Here is a 15,126-nt window from a genome sequence, read left to right on the forward strand (position 1 = left end):
AAATGTAATTCCTTTTTATTCAGACTGTTTATTAGTTCACACCTTTTATTTCTGTACTCTACATGAAAAGAGAACTCTTGTCAATGTATTACTTTTATTTATTTTTCACTTACAAACCAAACTGCTATCACAGAAGAATTGGCAATACACAGGAAAATAAGTATCAAAGGATTATAAGTTTTCTCAGTAACATTTCAGACACACTAATGCATTTGGAGCAATACACAGCTTTCACCAGCAGAGGGAACAGTTTGTTACTTTTTACCGTGTTTCTTGTGAAGTAAACAGGTACTGGCAGTCTAACTGAAGTACTATCTAACCGTCTCTCTCGCTCTCTCTTTCGCCCACATACACACTCATACAGTGTAAACACACATTTGTCTTTCTATCCTCGCCTAACCTTAATGTTAACCTCAATAACTTAACTTTTATGCCCAAACATAGCCTAGCCATGAAGCCTAGCTTAAACATTAAATCTAACCGTTAGGTATGACTAAACCTAAAAGTTACCCTAGTCCTAACTCTATACCATATTGTAAGTTACTCCCTTAAACCTTATACCTAACAGTGTTCCAAAAAACATTGTGGGATCTATTTGCCAGGTTTTACTATCTTTGTGAGGACTTAGTGTCCCCCCCTCAAACACAGATGTAGATCACACACCACTGAACGTTAAAATAAGAAATTAATGTAATACTGTCTTTTAACCTGTCTGACCACACAGTGAACAAGCAGACATAAACATGAGGTAATATCTTAAACTGGCTAGGCAGTCTGACATTTGTGGTGAGACCCGCTCTACTGTAAATGTCTCCAGGGGTTCTGGATTTGGTGCCCCACTGGCCCGCCAAAAGTTAAAGTCAAGGTTGGCTGGCGGGAAATTTGAGGATTGGTCCTCTGCTAACTGCTGTCAGAGGAGGACCAACCCCCTATCAGGAGAGGACCAATCTCCTGTCAGAGGAGGACCAGTCCCCAAATTGACCGCCAGCCAAACATTTGACAGTTTGAAGAGTGCACACACAAACACATAACACCCCCCCAACGAACACTGTGGAATGCAATGATAGGCAGCTCACTTTACGAAAAACAGGATGGTAAAGAGAGGAGCACATTTGAATCTTAACTGCTGTTACACTAATACTTTTCTACAGCCTAATGCATATCACTGGTTGAACCTTATTTTAACTACAGATGTTTTTTTACAAAGCTGGAAAGGTTGCTTGTGTGTGCTTGTGTGCTTGTGTGTGTGTGTGTGTGTGTGTGTGTGTGTGTGTGTGTGTGTGTGTGTGTGTGTGTGTGCACTTGCCAAATGTGTTTCTGTCTTGTTTTTTTGTCTCCTCTGATCCCCAAAGGAAATGAATTATGTGGGAACAAAAGTGTTCTCTGACTGACAAAACAAAAACAACCCTATAGAAACAGCTGACATCCGTGACCTACTGAAACAAACACACACACACACGAGAAGCACCCATAAACACATGAACACAGAAACTCACTGAAACACAATTGCAATGAAATTATACTGAATTATATGCTTTTCCCCATTTATATTAAACACCTCCGTGCCTTTTCTTGAAGTAAAAAAAACAATTACAGTACATTAAGTAGCTTTGTCATGTGTAAATGGCATGTTTCAGAAATAAAATTAGATTAGACAGGAGTGATCTTAAAGCTTTAAACCTTAACCTTTATGCAGAAATTAGAACGCTCCAGCTGGAAAAGGTCAAACCAGAGATTCCCCCAAAAACATTTTAAACATAATTCTGACTGAGTACAAGCGAAGAGAAAGTGTAAATATCTTCTTTATAATAAACCTCCATACACACATCTCTTCATTAGTCAATGACAACACCTCAGTCTTCAGCAGTATCTATCTCTTGACACCACAAAAGGTAACACAGCAATGCAATCTAAAATCAAATGCCAATACTGTTTGCATAGCCAGTGAAGCTCAACCGATGTAAGCAATTCGGTAATTCATTAGCACAATGGTAAGTGAACAGTAACTGATATAACGTTTGCTGACTGAGTCCCTTTCACAGTGTTTGCCTTGTCATATGTCAGATAGCGCTGTTGATGGTTTGTCTACACCTGTCCAATCAAGGGCAGAGGTCTCACGGGCCGCCACCTGTCAGAAGACAATGGGTTAATGAGGATAATGATATGAACCACTGGGACGACTGTAATTAATATTAATGAGAGTAACTTGAGTTTTAAGCCCACTTGCCCCTGAGTTTACAGGAAGCATGGACTTGGTGGTGTGCAGGAGGGGTGCATGTTGGTTTGGGTTGGTGGTCAATTATGTAAAAGCCAGCTGGTCTCCGTAAAGTATACATTACTGATCCCCCGCCCTTCTCTCTCTCTCGCTCTCCCTGTCCCAATGGGGAAACTGGTCAAAACTGACTGAAATGACATTATCATTTTGTAATACTATTTCTTTCTTTCCTTAAATTGATTAACAGAAATGTTAGTGTTTGTGCGGCATTTTCCTTCAGATTCACTGCCTGACCAATGATCCCTCCACAGTGACGTTTTCGTCCAGAAAATGTGGGAGCAGTTTTAGTGTTTGACAGCTGGAGGCGTGGGGCGTGGTAATTGTGTCCTCGTTTTAATGTATGACAGCTGGAGGCCTGGGGTGTGGTCATTCTGTCCTCTTTTTAGTGTTTGACAGCTGGAGGGCTGGGGCGTGGTAATTGTGTCCTCGTTTTAATGTTTGACAGCTGGAGGGCTGGGGTGGTCATTGTGTCCTCGTTTTAATGTTTGACAGCTGGAGGCCTAGGGTGTGGTCATTGTGTCCTCGTTTTAGTGTTTGACAGCTGGAGGCATGGGGCATGGTAATTGTGTCCTCGTTTTAATGTTTGACAGCTGGAGGCCTGGTGTGGTCATTGTGTCCTCGTTTTAGTGTTTGACAGCTGGAGGCCTGGGGTGTGGTCATTGTGTCCTCGTTTTAATGTTTGACAGCTGGAGGGCTGGGGTGGTCATTGTGTCCTCGTTTTAATGTTTGACAGCTGGAGGGCTGGGGTGGTCATTGTGTCCTCGTTTTAATGTTTGACAGCTGGAGGCCTAGGGTGTGGTCATTGTGTCCTCGTTTTAGTGTTTGACAGCTGGAGGCGTGGGGCATGGTAATTGTGTCCTCGTTTTAATGTTTGACAGCTGGAGGCCTGGGGTGGTCATTGTGTCCTCGTTTTAGTGTTTGACAGCTGGAGGCGTGGGGCATGGTAATTGTGTCCTCGTTTTAATGTTTGACAGCTGGAGGCCTGGGGCGGTCATTGTGTCCTCGTTTTAGTGTTTGACAGCTGGAGGCCTGGGGTGTGGTCATTGTGTCCTGGTTTTAATGTTTGACAGCTGGAGGCCTGGGATGGTAATTGTGTCCTCGTTTTAATGTTTGACAGCTGGAGGCCTGGGGTGTGGTCATTGTGTCCTCGTTTTAATGTTTGACAGCTGGAGGCTTAGGGTGTGGTCATTGTGTCCTCGTTTTAGTGTTTGACAGCTGGAGGCTTAGGGTGTGGTCATTGTGTCCTCGTTTTAGTGTTTGACAGCTGGAGGCCTGTGGTGTGGTCATTGTGTCCTCGTTATATACATTTCTTTCTTTTGTATAAACTAGGGACTCCCACAGCACAGGGGTTGAATACTTATGCAATCAGCATGTTTCTTTTTTTTTCAACATTAAACCAAGTCACTATGCAATTACTGACTGTGAGTGTCAGTGTTTCAAAAATTCAGTACCAGATGTAAACGTACTATTTGTAATTCAGTAATATCTGGGAATTAGTCAGAGGACTTCCATATATGGTATACATATATTCTTACCTAGAATATATGTAAATAAATGTGAAAGAATTAGTCATGCATTAATGTCTGTGAACTAACCAATCAGTGAATAGGAAGTAACTGATGACTCACAAACTTGCAGGCTGCATAGTGTGTGGGTTTTTGTGTGATGATCTGAGTGTATTGTCTCTCAGAACCTACAGTGAGGGAAAACATTATTTGATCCAATACTGATTTTGTATGTTTGCCCACTGATAAAGAAATGATCAGTCTATAATTTTAATAGTAGGTTAATTTGAACAGTGAGAGACAGAATAACAACAACAAAATCCAGAAAAACGCATGTAAAAATAAATTATACATTGATTTGCATTTTAATGAGTGAAATAAGCATTGGATCCCCAAAGAGCTGTCCAAGGATGTCAGTGACAAGATTATAGACCTACACAAGACTGGAATGGGCTACAAGCCCACCGCCAAGCAGCTTGGTGAGAAGGTGACAACAACTGGTGCGATTATTTGCAAATGGAAGAAACACAAAAGAACTGTCAATCTCCCTCAGTCTGGGGCTCCATGCAAGATCTCACCTTGTGGAGTTGTAATGATCATGAGAACGGTGAAGAATTAGCCCAGAACTACACAGGAGGATCTTGTCAATGATCTCATGGCAGCTGGGACCATAGTCACCAAGAAAATAATTGGTAACACACTATGCCGTGAAGGTCTGAAATCCTGCAGTGCCTGCAATGTCCCCCTGCTCAAGAAAGCACATGTACAGGCCCATCTGACGTATGCCAATGAACATCTGAATGATTCAGAGGAGTACTGGGTGAAAGTGTTGTGGTCAGATGAGACCAAAATCAAGCTGTTTGGCACCAACTCAACTCGCCGTGTTTGGAGGAGGAGGAATGCTGCCTATGACCCCAAGAACACCATCCCCACTGTCAAACATGGAGGTGGAAACATTATGTTTTGGGGGTGTTTTTCTGCTAAGGGGACAGGACAACTGCACCGCATCAAAGGGTCAATGGACGGGGTCATGTACCTTCAAATTTTGGGTGAGAACCTCCTTCCCTCAGCCAGGGCATTGAAAATGGGTCATGGATGGGTATTCCAGCATGACAATTACCCTAAACACATGGCCAAGGCAAAAAAGGAGTGGCTCAAGAAGAAGTACATTAAGGTCCTGGATTGGCCAAGCCAGTCTCCAGACCTTAATTCCATCGAAAATCTGTGGAGGGAACTGAAGGTTCAAGTTGCCAAATGTCAGCCTCAAAACATTAATGACTTGGAGAAGATCTGCAAAGCGGAGTGGGACAAAATCCCTTCTGAAATGTGTGCAAACCTGGTGGCCAACTAAAAGAAACGTCTGACCTCTGTGATTGCCAACAAGGGTTTTGCCACTAAGTACTAAGTAAGGTTTTACAGCGGGGTCGAATGCTTATTTATAACATTTTTGACATACGTTTTTCTGGATTTTTCTGTTGTTATTCTGTCTCTCACTGTTCAAATAAACCTACCATTAAAATGATAGACTGATCATTTCTTTGTCAGTGGGCAAGCGTACAAAATCACCAGGGGATCAAATAAAAATAATTCTCACTGTATTATACCGACCTTACCCCAATCAGATGAGTGGTCAACTCAATTTCAATCTAAGCAGCCAATCAGATGGGTTGTCAAGTGCATTTCTACCCAAGCAGGCAAGCTCATACCGTAACGATGTCATACAATGCTGATATTTGTGCAGCTTCACTTGTTTTTTTTCATCTAATGTGATGTTATGTTCACTCAGCTCCCATCAGCCCCTGCTCTCCTCACACCCTCTACACACTAATCTTGTGTTCGCTCAGCTCCCATCAGCCCCTGCTCTCCTCACACTCCCTATACACTAATCTCACTCTGAATAATGTGAGTGCTTCTTCACACTACACTTCCACCTGAAGGCCCCAATGAGCCAGTGGACCTGACATGTAGAGCAAAGCACTGGTCCCTCCAGGGGCTGTATAGGGGATGTCTATGCATTGACAATTAACTTGTTAGCCGAGCATTGATCCAGGTCAGAACACGATCAGCTCAATGAACGTGTTTAGGGGTGGGGGTGGGTATGTGTTGGGGGGGTATTGTGGGTATTAAGGGTCACTTGCATGGTTCTGAATGTTCTTCTTATTCATATGTATTCTCTTAAGATGTATCCCCTTTAAACCGCTTCACATTGTTGGGATCCCTCAGCCTATCCAACAATAATGTGAGCAGAGCACAGCGGCCAACGTGACAGCTGCCATTTTGAAGTACAACGCTAAGGTCTGGCTGTACAGTAACTGGAATAATTATTTGCATTGCAATCAATCTTGCAGCGGTAATCCAATAATGTTGCCAAGGAAACGTCTCAGGGCAGTGCGGCAACGCAATGTAAATTATAAAACGGAGTGGGTTTATAATTGATCAATGTTGATGTTGATTGGCTAAAATTAAAGCTGTGGTATGACATCAAATGTTCTAGTTAACCACATTTCGCTCTGCTTTATGCCTTACCTCTTATAAATTTTACAGTATTGGCATGACTACACTTAGGTAGTAGTCTTCCTAACTTTGTATTTTGCTACTTTGAACTAAAGTGCAGTGCAATGTTCCCACATATTATTTCTAAAACATCTATTAACACTTCAAATCTGTGAACAACACTCTGCACGTCGCTTCACGAATTCAGAAGGCATTATCACCACCTGTGTCAGCCAGTGAGAATCAAACCTAGCCAATCACTGAGTTTCGCCACTGCCATTGGACACGGTGTAACCATGACAACATGGCATTCATCCTTTATTGTGCCTGACACCAACAACTGTCATGTAGCAGATGTTCATGGCCCGAAAGGCCTTCATGCCCCTCGGTCGAACTTAAAGGTTCAGTGAAACACAATTTCCACACGGTCATAATGTACCTCATACTCTATGTACAGGGGATGGACAACATAACGGAAACTCCTTACAATATATTAATATCATGGAACTAATAAGGAGTAGGACCTCCTTTTGCCAGAACAGCTCAAATCCTTCTTGGAATGCTGTTGTAGAAGTCCTGAACTGCCGGTAGTGAGAAATCCAAGTAATAAATTGAACACTACTGTTGTTTGCTCCTTGGGGTTTAAGGCTGGGTGTTTTGTAAAAGCACTTTGTGACATCTGCTGATGTAAAAAGGGCTTAATGCATGAATTTGATTGATTGTAGTGTAATATTGCAACAATCTTCTAGAAAAACATCCTGTTCTTTGAAGGCTGTAGGTGGAATTCTACTGTTCAGATCTGGTGATTGGGGAAGGTGTTTGACCTCATCCTGGATTTCATAAAACCACTCTTGAATTTGTTTATCAGTGTGTACAGGGTCATTATCATCGTGGAATATTGGAACATCATGAGGGAACAGTGTTTGCACCATAGGGTGCACCTGGTCCTGTAAAATGGCAGAGCAATCATCAGACCCAATGACTCCCACAACATGGCTGCCCATACCCCTATGGATGCCCCACCACAGTTAACATTGTTGGCTTTTCTCCTAACGTAAAACTGTCCGGATGTAAGAATTAGGATGGAAAATGCTCCAGGTCTTGTGCTCCTTACATCCAGTGATACGTCTTTGTGCATTGGCCTCGGATGCAAGCGGCTTCTGAATGGCAGCCCTAACACAACTTCCAGCTTTGTGAAGCTCGCAATGTGTAGTTTTTGTTGACACTGGGTAACAGAGGAGTTGATTCAATTCTTTGGTTATTTTTTAGACTTTACTTTTGGGGCATTGAGCAACTATACTGCTAAATGTCAGTCTCTCCGTGCTGGTCAGGTTTGAATTTCGACCACTGGTCCTCTTTGCTGCAGCAGTTTCAACATGTTTGGCAAATGCTGTCTTGAATTTTGAGTATGCATGTGTAGTACATATGTGTAAGCTTGTTATAGTGTAATAGTGGAATTATATGTTATAGCTTACACATATTTACTGCTAATGGACTGTTTGGGTTGGTTTAGCCACACAAACTACTAAAATCTACTTGGCACCACTCATGACCTTTACGGTTGTGAACCAAAGGATGTCTGGATTAATGAGGACAATATCATTTGTCTTCAGTAGAAACAAAGGATACAAAACAATGTTCTCATGTCCTCCTTTTGAAAAAAAAAAAACCTCCTCCCATTTAAAGCACAAGTGCATACCAGAGCTCTGTTAACATGGCCTGTCCCAGCACACACATGCACACAACCTCTCCCAAAGCGGCTGTTACCACGACTATCACCATGGTTGCCATCCGTTGTCTCTAAACAAACTTTTCAAAGTCCTAAAATTATTATAATGGACAGACAGTGAGTACTGGACTCAAGAACTCCCTGTTCCCTAACAATGAACACTATTCTAATTAATATTCCTCTTCATGAGAACATCAAGCCAGTTCAACAATACAGCTACTCAGTGCCACTGTACCATAAATAATTATTATGGTTCCACAAAGTGAAAACTCTAAATATTGCCTTCATCTCACAACTGGGGTAAACGCATAAGGTTATGTCTCGTATGTACAGTGTACAGAAAGTATCATATGAAACAAGTATTCAAGTAACATTCTGGGTTCAACCAAATCCTGTTTTGAAATAATTATTATACTAATTTGATTCAACCCCACAATCTGCTTGTGATTAATTTATACCAGAGTCATTTACAGTGAAAACCTATTTCTGGGTTATGCCTTTCTGCACCCTTTTTGTGCGCCTCATGATGTATAAATCAACAGCATTACACAGCAGATCTTGCGATTTTAGACGTGAGGGCAACGTTATCAAACTTGTAACCTGTTATAACACGTAGCCTACATGCAACGAGAGCTGCATGGATGCATTTTGTGGGTGGGATGTATATCTTGTTGGTAATCTTCTAATTAAATTATACAAACCACGAGCGTTCTTGCCATTTAAAACACAGAAGTATCTAAGGGACTCGCCAATGTTTCTATTCCTGTAACTATTGACAACAGGTTATTACAGTCAGAGTCAATACAGAGTACGAATCCAATGTTGTTATCCAATGAGATACTGTCATAGTATGATTGAAGGGTGTGTAAACCAATAATAAGCGTTCAAGTTTATGCGCTGCCACGGGTTATAAATTCAGTCCGCGGATCTGCCGTTATTCTTCTATCATCATTCACTGAGTGGCTTTATCTGAACGCGGCAGTTCTCCGGCTTCGCCCGTTTTTCATTATTATTTATTAATTCAGTCAAAATGAGGGAAATTGTACATTTGCAGGCTGGTCAGTGTGGCAACCAAATTGGAGCAAAGGTAGGTTACATTGTGCAGACTTTCTGTTTCACCATTCATTGTTTGCCCAGTAATCTGCCTTACCCCTTGCGCCATCATTTTATTCATTGACTTCTTTCTGACTGTAATCGACGATGTTACCGTAAACTAACGTCACTATACCTAGATAGAAAAAAAAAATTTTTTTAATAATAGTTAGGCTAAGTTACTACTAGGTTAAAACTTATGTACGGTAATTTTTTCTTTATTATTCCTCAATATAATTAATTTTGAGCACCGAATTGCTTCGCTGGCGGTCAGTATATAGCTAACATTTGGCTGTGTGGGATGTGGCATTTTGTTCCGTTCGCAGCGAGCCATTTATGTTGCATAACATTACATTAACAACTTTGTTTATATAACGTGACATCATTAATGTTAATCTTTTGTTACTTTACTTAATTTATTAGACTTATAATTCCTGATCCGATTATTCAAAATTGTGTACAGTAAAAACGACCACGCTTTGCTGCCGATTTTAACAATAACGATCTCATGTATTGTTTTTTCTCTCTCGTGATTGTAAAAAACCATCCAAGATAAACAAAGTAACCCGATTTGAGCTTTTTAGGTCTGCCGTGTGATCAACACCTATTCCCTGATTTCCTTTCTCTAGTTTTGGGAAGTGATTAGTGACGAGCATGGCATCGACCCAACTGGTACATATCATGGCGACAGTGACCTGCAGCTGGAGAGAATTAACGTGTATTACAATGAAGCCACAGGTAGGTTCCCTGCATCCGTTTAACTTCTACCATCACCAATTTGCAGGCATGTGTGGCAAATTCCTCAAACCTTTCTCATTTTTTCTGTAGGAGGCAAGTATGTCCCACGTGCGGTCTTGGTGGACTTGGAGCCTGGTACCATGGACTCTGTGAGGTCCGGTCCCTTTGGACAGGTCTTTCGACCAGACAACTTTGTTTTTGGTGAGCCCTTTTTCCCCCCGCTTTTTACATTTTGATTTAGATATTGGATAAAAAGCTATTATTTAAATTGTCCAATAAAGTATCCCAAAGAAAACAATAAAAAGATAAGGAATTCTAATACTAAAGATTGGTAAAATAAATATATTATTCACCTCTGACATTTGCTATGTGCCAGACAAACTATGACTGTGTGGGCAAGATCAGCTCACATCTACCCTGTGGTTTGATAATAATAATAAGTGTGGCTCTGTTAAATATAAACCTTCCGATGTGGCCCTTGAGAAAAAAGGTTTGCCCACCCCTGCTATACGCCGTTGAAAGTACTTACTCGTTCGCTTTGTCTGCAGGCCAAAGTGGAGCTGGGAACAACTGGGCCAAGGGCCACTACACGGAGGGGGCGGAGCTGGTGGACTCAGTCCTGGACGTGGTGAGGAAGGAGGCAGAGAGCTGTGACTGCCTGCAGGGCTTCCAGCTGACCCACTCCCTGGGAGGGGGCACCGGGTCGGGGATGGGCACCCTGCTCATCAGCAAGATCCGCGAGGAGTACCCGGACCGCATCATGAACACGTTCAGCGTGGTGCCCTCGCCCAAGGTGTCCGACACGGTGGTGGAGCCCTACAACGCCACCCTCTCCGTCCACCAGCTGGTGGAGAACACCGACGAGACCTACTGCATCGACAACGAGGCCCTGTACGACATCTGCTTCCGCACACTCAAACTGACCACGCCCACCTACGGGGACCTCAACCACCTGGTGTCGGCCACCATGAGCGGGGTCACGACCTGCCTGCGCTTCCCCGGCCAGCTGAACGCCGACCTCCGCAAGCTGGCCGTCAACATGGTGCCCTTCCCCCGCCTGCACTTCTTCATGCCCGGCTTCGCCCCCCTCACCAGCAGGGGGAGCCAGCAGTACCGCGCCCTCACCGTGCCCGAGCTCACCCAGCAGATGTTCGACGCCAAGAACATGATGGCGGCCTGCGACCCGCGGCACGGCCGCTACCTCACCGTGGCCGCCGTGTTCAGGGGGCGCATGTCCATGAAGGAGGTGGACGAGCAGATGCTGAACGTCCAGAACAAGAACAGCAGCTACTTCGTGGAGTGGATCCCCAACAACGTCAAGACGGCCGTCTGCGACATCCCGCCCCGCGGCCTCAAGATGGCCGCCACCTTCATCGGCAACAGCACGGCCATCCAGGAGCTGTTCAAGCGCATCTCGGAGCAGTTCACCGCCATGTTCCGGCGCAAGGCCTTCCTGCACTGGTACACCGGCGAGGGCATGGACGAGATGGAGTTCACCGAGGCCGAGAGCAACATGAACGACCTGGTGTCAGAGTACCAGCAGTACCAGGACGCCACGGCCGAGGAGGAGGGCGAGTTCGAAGAGGAGGGAGAGGAGGAGCTGGCGTGAGGTGTCTAGACCACTGCAGTCAAAACTACTTGTTGTACTGATGCTTTCCCGTCGGGTCTGTCGCTTTTCACAGACATTCTCAAGCTATGGAACACCAGCTGTTCAAACTCAAACTCCGCCCCTTAACCCTTAGCAGTATTTCCTCTTCTTTCTCAGGCTATCAAATTGCAGCTTTTGAACCAAATCTCTATTAAAGGCATACCATTGATGGCATTTGGTGTCCTGTGCTTGATGATAAATCCTTCCACCTCAGTGTTTAGATCAGTTGTACAAATGATTTCATGTGTATATTTTCTTTCCTATGTAATGTCAGAAAATGTTTATAATATATCTGCAGTAATAGTGGAATTATAAGTGTTCCGCAACATTTACTCAGCAAATTTTTAGCTACATAATTTGTTCTAACGTTACACTCCAGGAAAAATTTAGAGAAAAACACACTTTTTGCTACTCCTGCTTGCTAAAATTGGACACAGAGCACACCATTTCTGTTCAAGTGAGAAAACAACCACTAAATAGTGTAGGGAGTCATTGTGCTGACTTAATTGTTTCCTAGTTTTTTTTAAATATCAAGAAATATACATTTTACAGTTTTTATAATCTAGTCAACTGAAAGTGAAAGACTGTTTGTATAAACAGTTTGTGTAATTCAGCTCATGTCCATGAGGTGGGAGCAAATTAGAGATCCAGCCCTTAATTACAATGCTCGCTCCCAATCACACAGAAATGGGAATATCTCAAATTTACTGTGGAAAATATCAGAAATTCATTCACAAAACTGCTCACCTAAATAAAAAATTATTAAATATGAAACCATAAAAGGAAACATCAGTTCTTGATCATTTCAAGATACAGCTTGTGACCATTATGCAATTTTTTCAGAGAGAGAATTTACCACTCGTGTGTAGACACTGAACATTCCAAAATACAACCATCTCTTACTGCCCTTAGCTTTTTTAAAGGGGAACATCTGTCACATGACCATCCCTCAGAAATGTATTTCCATCTGAAAATGTCCTCCTTGGGAACAATTCCTTGTTTTAGAAGCAGTGCATCCCGGTAGCCTGATAAAGTGTTAGACGCGTGACCTTGCTTTCACAAAATATCTGAGACCGGGTGAGGTCAGTGTTACCAAGATGAGGTCACATACAAGCACAGTGTGTTTTTGAAGCAGCTGATAACTATGATGCTCTGCTGCCATCTTGTGGTTGATATTTTAACACATTTCCCTGGCACTGACGGACCATTTCTGTAGCGTTCTCAAGGTCAGCTTTCCATTACCGTCTTCACAGCATTTATACATTAATAAGTCCTCCTCACCATCCAGGCACTCTCTTGTGGATAATAATTATGGACGAGTGGAAGCGAAAGCGCATTGTCCTGGGAGAAGCGTCGAGAATTTGGCTGCAGCAGTCAAAATTTTTTGTTAGAGTCCTTATCCTTCACACATTACCATTATTTTTTGACTTCCACAGTAAGTTAGCTGTATAATAAAGTTCAATAGGAGGTGTTAGTGTCTTCTTCTCTGAACTGAAGTACAGAGCAATTACATTGGAGGCTAAGTCATGGTAAAAATGCATAAGTCACTTTCCTCCCAAGAAAGACAAATAATTACATCGGGAGGTGATTTCCGTGTAACAGAGTTGCATTAATTAAAAAGAGACGACAATATGGCCCAATTTCATGGAACATTGAGGAAGCGCTGTGTTGAATTGCCTTTAAACTGCCAGGAAGCAGAAGGGAGAGGAGGGAACATTAATTGAATCAACTATCTGTGCATCGGTGTATTGAGAGCACACAAGTGAGCCTGCCTCATTACTTAAGTAATAGCATTTTCTACCACACATGACATTCAATAATTACTCTTCATTGTGCCGGCTAAAGTCACCTTTCCCACTGGATCAGCAATAATTTGTTATTTTCACTCCACAAAAATAATATTTTCTATTAGCGCTTCAAATGTTTGTTCATGCCTTTAACATGTGTCAATGGCAATGCAATTTTCGTCACATTACAGTTGTCCTCTGGACACGTCTTTGACAATAAAACGGTCCTCTGCATCACAACAAACAGGTAAGTTCCCTCTCAAGACATTAAACCATGATGGTTCAGGCACTGGGGGTGTAACAATGTTAGACTGGGAATTGGTCGGTCTGTGCCACTGAACAGCAGAAACAGATATGAGACCAGGCTATAGAAATAGATCACAGTATGGCGCAACACAACCCACATCCCTCTGCTCTGGCCTGCCTATGAAGCTGAGCAGCGTTGGTTACTGGATGGGAGACCAGATGCTGCTGGAGGTGGTGTTGGAGGGCCAGTAGGGGGCACCCTTCCCTCTGGTCTTAAGATCGTATCCTAGCAATAGGGGGAAATATACTTTTTTCTTTACCGTATTTCCGATGGGACGTAAAACTATGTCATTATTGAAGATCCCATGTTACTTATCATCAGAGTAAGGATATCAACCTCTGGATCCTGGCTACATTTCCGAACCTTGTGCCATCATGGGCACCTCATCATCTCTAGTTTCCAATTGGCTCCTTCGTCTCCTCACCTCTCCACGGTGACAATGTTGTTGTTGTTGCAGTAAAGTACTGTAGCAACTAAATCATTAATATGTAAGAGTTGCTCTAGGTAGGTGTGCCAGCTTGACTGTAAAATGTGTGGTCCTCAATGGCACTCTATACTGAGCCTTGTCGGCTGCCTTTAGGTTCAGATTCAGACTGGGCTGTCTATTTGTGTTTATCTATTTGTGCCTGCCATTCCTCTACCTTGAACCAATCACTGGAGCCCCCTTAGTTTTAATCTTCCCAGTGTTAACACGCAGTGTTCTGCACACGGTGTCAAAGTGGAGCTCTAAACGGATGATGGATTGCTCTTTTAGTGCCAGAGCTACTTTGCTGTCACTACCACTGAGAGGAGAGAGAGAGGGAGGGATGGAGGGAGGGAGAGCGATGGGGTTGGGGGTGAGATGTTTGACGCGGAGAGCGGTGACAACAACCACAACAACAACTAACATAAATTAGGAACCGTTCCGGAGGACAGATGGGCCCGGTGATCGCCCTCTCTGCATGCAAAATATTCTCTGGCTCAAATAGCCCCGCCCCGCCACCCCACCCCTCCCGTTTACCTACTTCCTCTGTTCGTATCTTGCCATGGAAACGGCACTATCGATGAGCTCCACCAGTGAGAGGCCAGGATGGGAAACAATGCACCCTGTAGACTGATTCCAGTGCTGGTATTCTTCTAGCTGGCTCATTTGGGCCGGTGCTTGGCTTGTCTGGTTCTGGGGTTCGTTCGATTTTACTGTTGCCATTTCACAAGACTGATAACAAACTTCACCTCAAAGATTGAAGAGTGGCATTTATTTTCTGTTAGCATTGCTGAACTGAAGTCAGTTCCCAAAGGAAATAAATACAAACGAATATTAGGGCCAAACATGCTCAAATCTGAGGGCTAGATCTGAACCAGCTCTGAGTTGGCCCCACAAGGGCTAGATCTGAACCAGCTCTGAGTTGGCCCCACAAGGGCTAGATCTGAACCAGCTCTGAGTTGGCCCCACAAGGGCTAGATCTGAACCAGCTCTGAGTTGGCCCCACAAGGGCTAGATCTGAACCAGCTCTGAGTTGGCCCCACAAGGGCTAGATCTGAACCAGCTCTGAGTTGGCCCCACAAGGGCTAG

At 43.4% G+C, this 15,126-nt stretch overlaps 1 protein-coding gene across 1 annotated transcript; it reads left to right on the forward strand.

Moving 5' to 3' along the window:
- The first annotated feature begins 8,921 nt into the window (after window positions 1–8,921).
- zgc:55461 (beta-tubulin family protein) lies at window positions 8,922–11,654 on the forward strand. The gene is made up of 4 exons (XM_010889703.5): window positions 8,922–9,089; window positions 9,724–9,832; window positions 9,923–10,033; window positions 10,381–11,654. Exons 1-4 carry the CDS (start codon window positions 9,033–9,035, stop codon window positions 11,439–11,441), a joined length of 1,338 nt encoding a protein of 445 aa, XP_010888005.4. The 5' UTR covers window positions 8,922–9,032; the 3' UTR covers window positions 11,442–11,654.
- The last annotated feature ends 3,472 nt before the right edge of the window (window positions 11,655–15,126 follow it).

The sequence above is a fragment of the Esox lucius genome, chromosome 14 (genome assembly GCF_011004845.1).
Source record: "Esox lucius isolate fEsoLuc1 chromosome 14, fEsoLuc1.pri, whole genome shotgun sequence".
Lineage (NCBI taxonomy): Eukaryota > Metazoa > Chordata > Actinopteri > Esociformes > Esocidae > Esox > Esox lucius.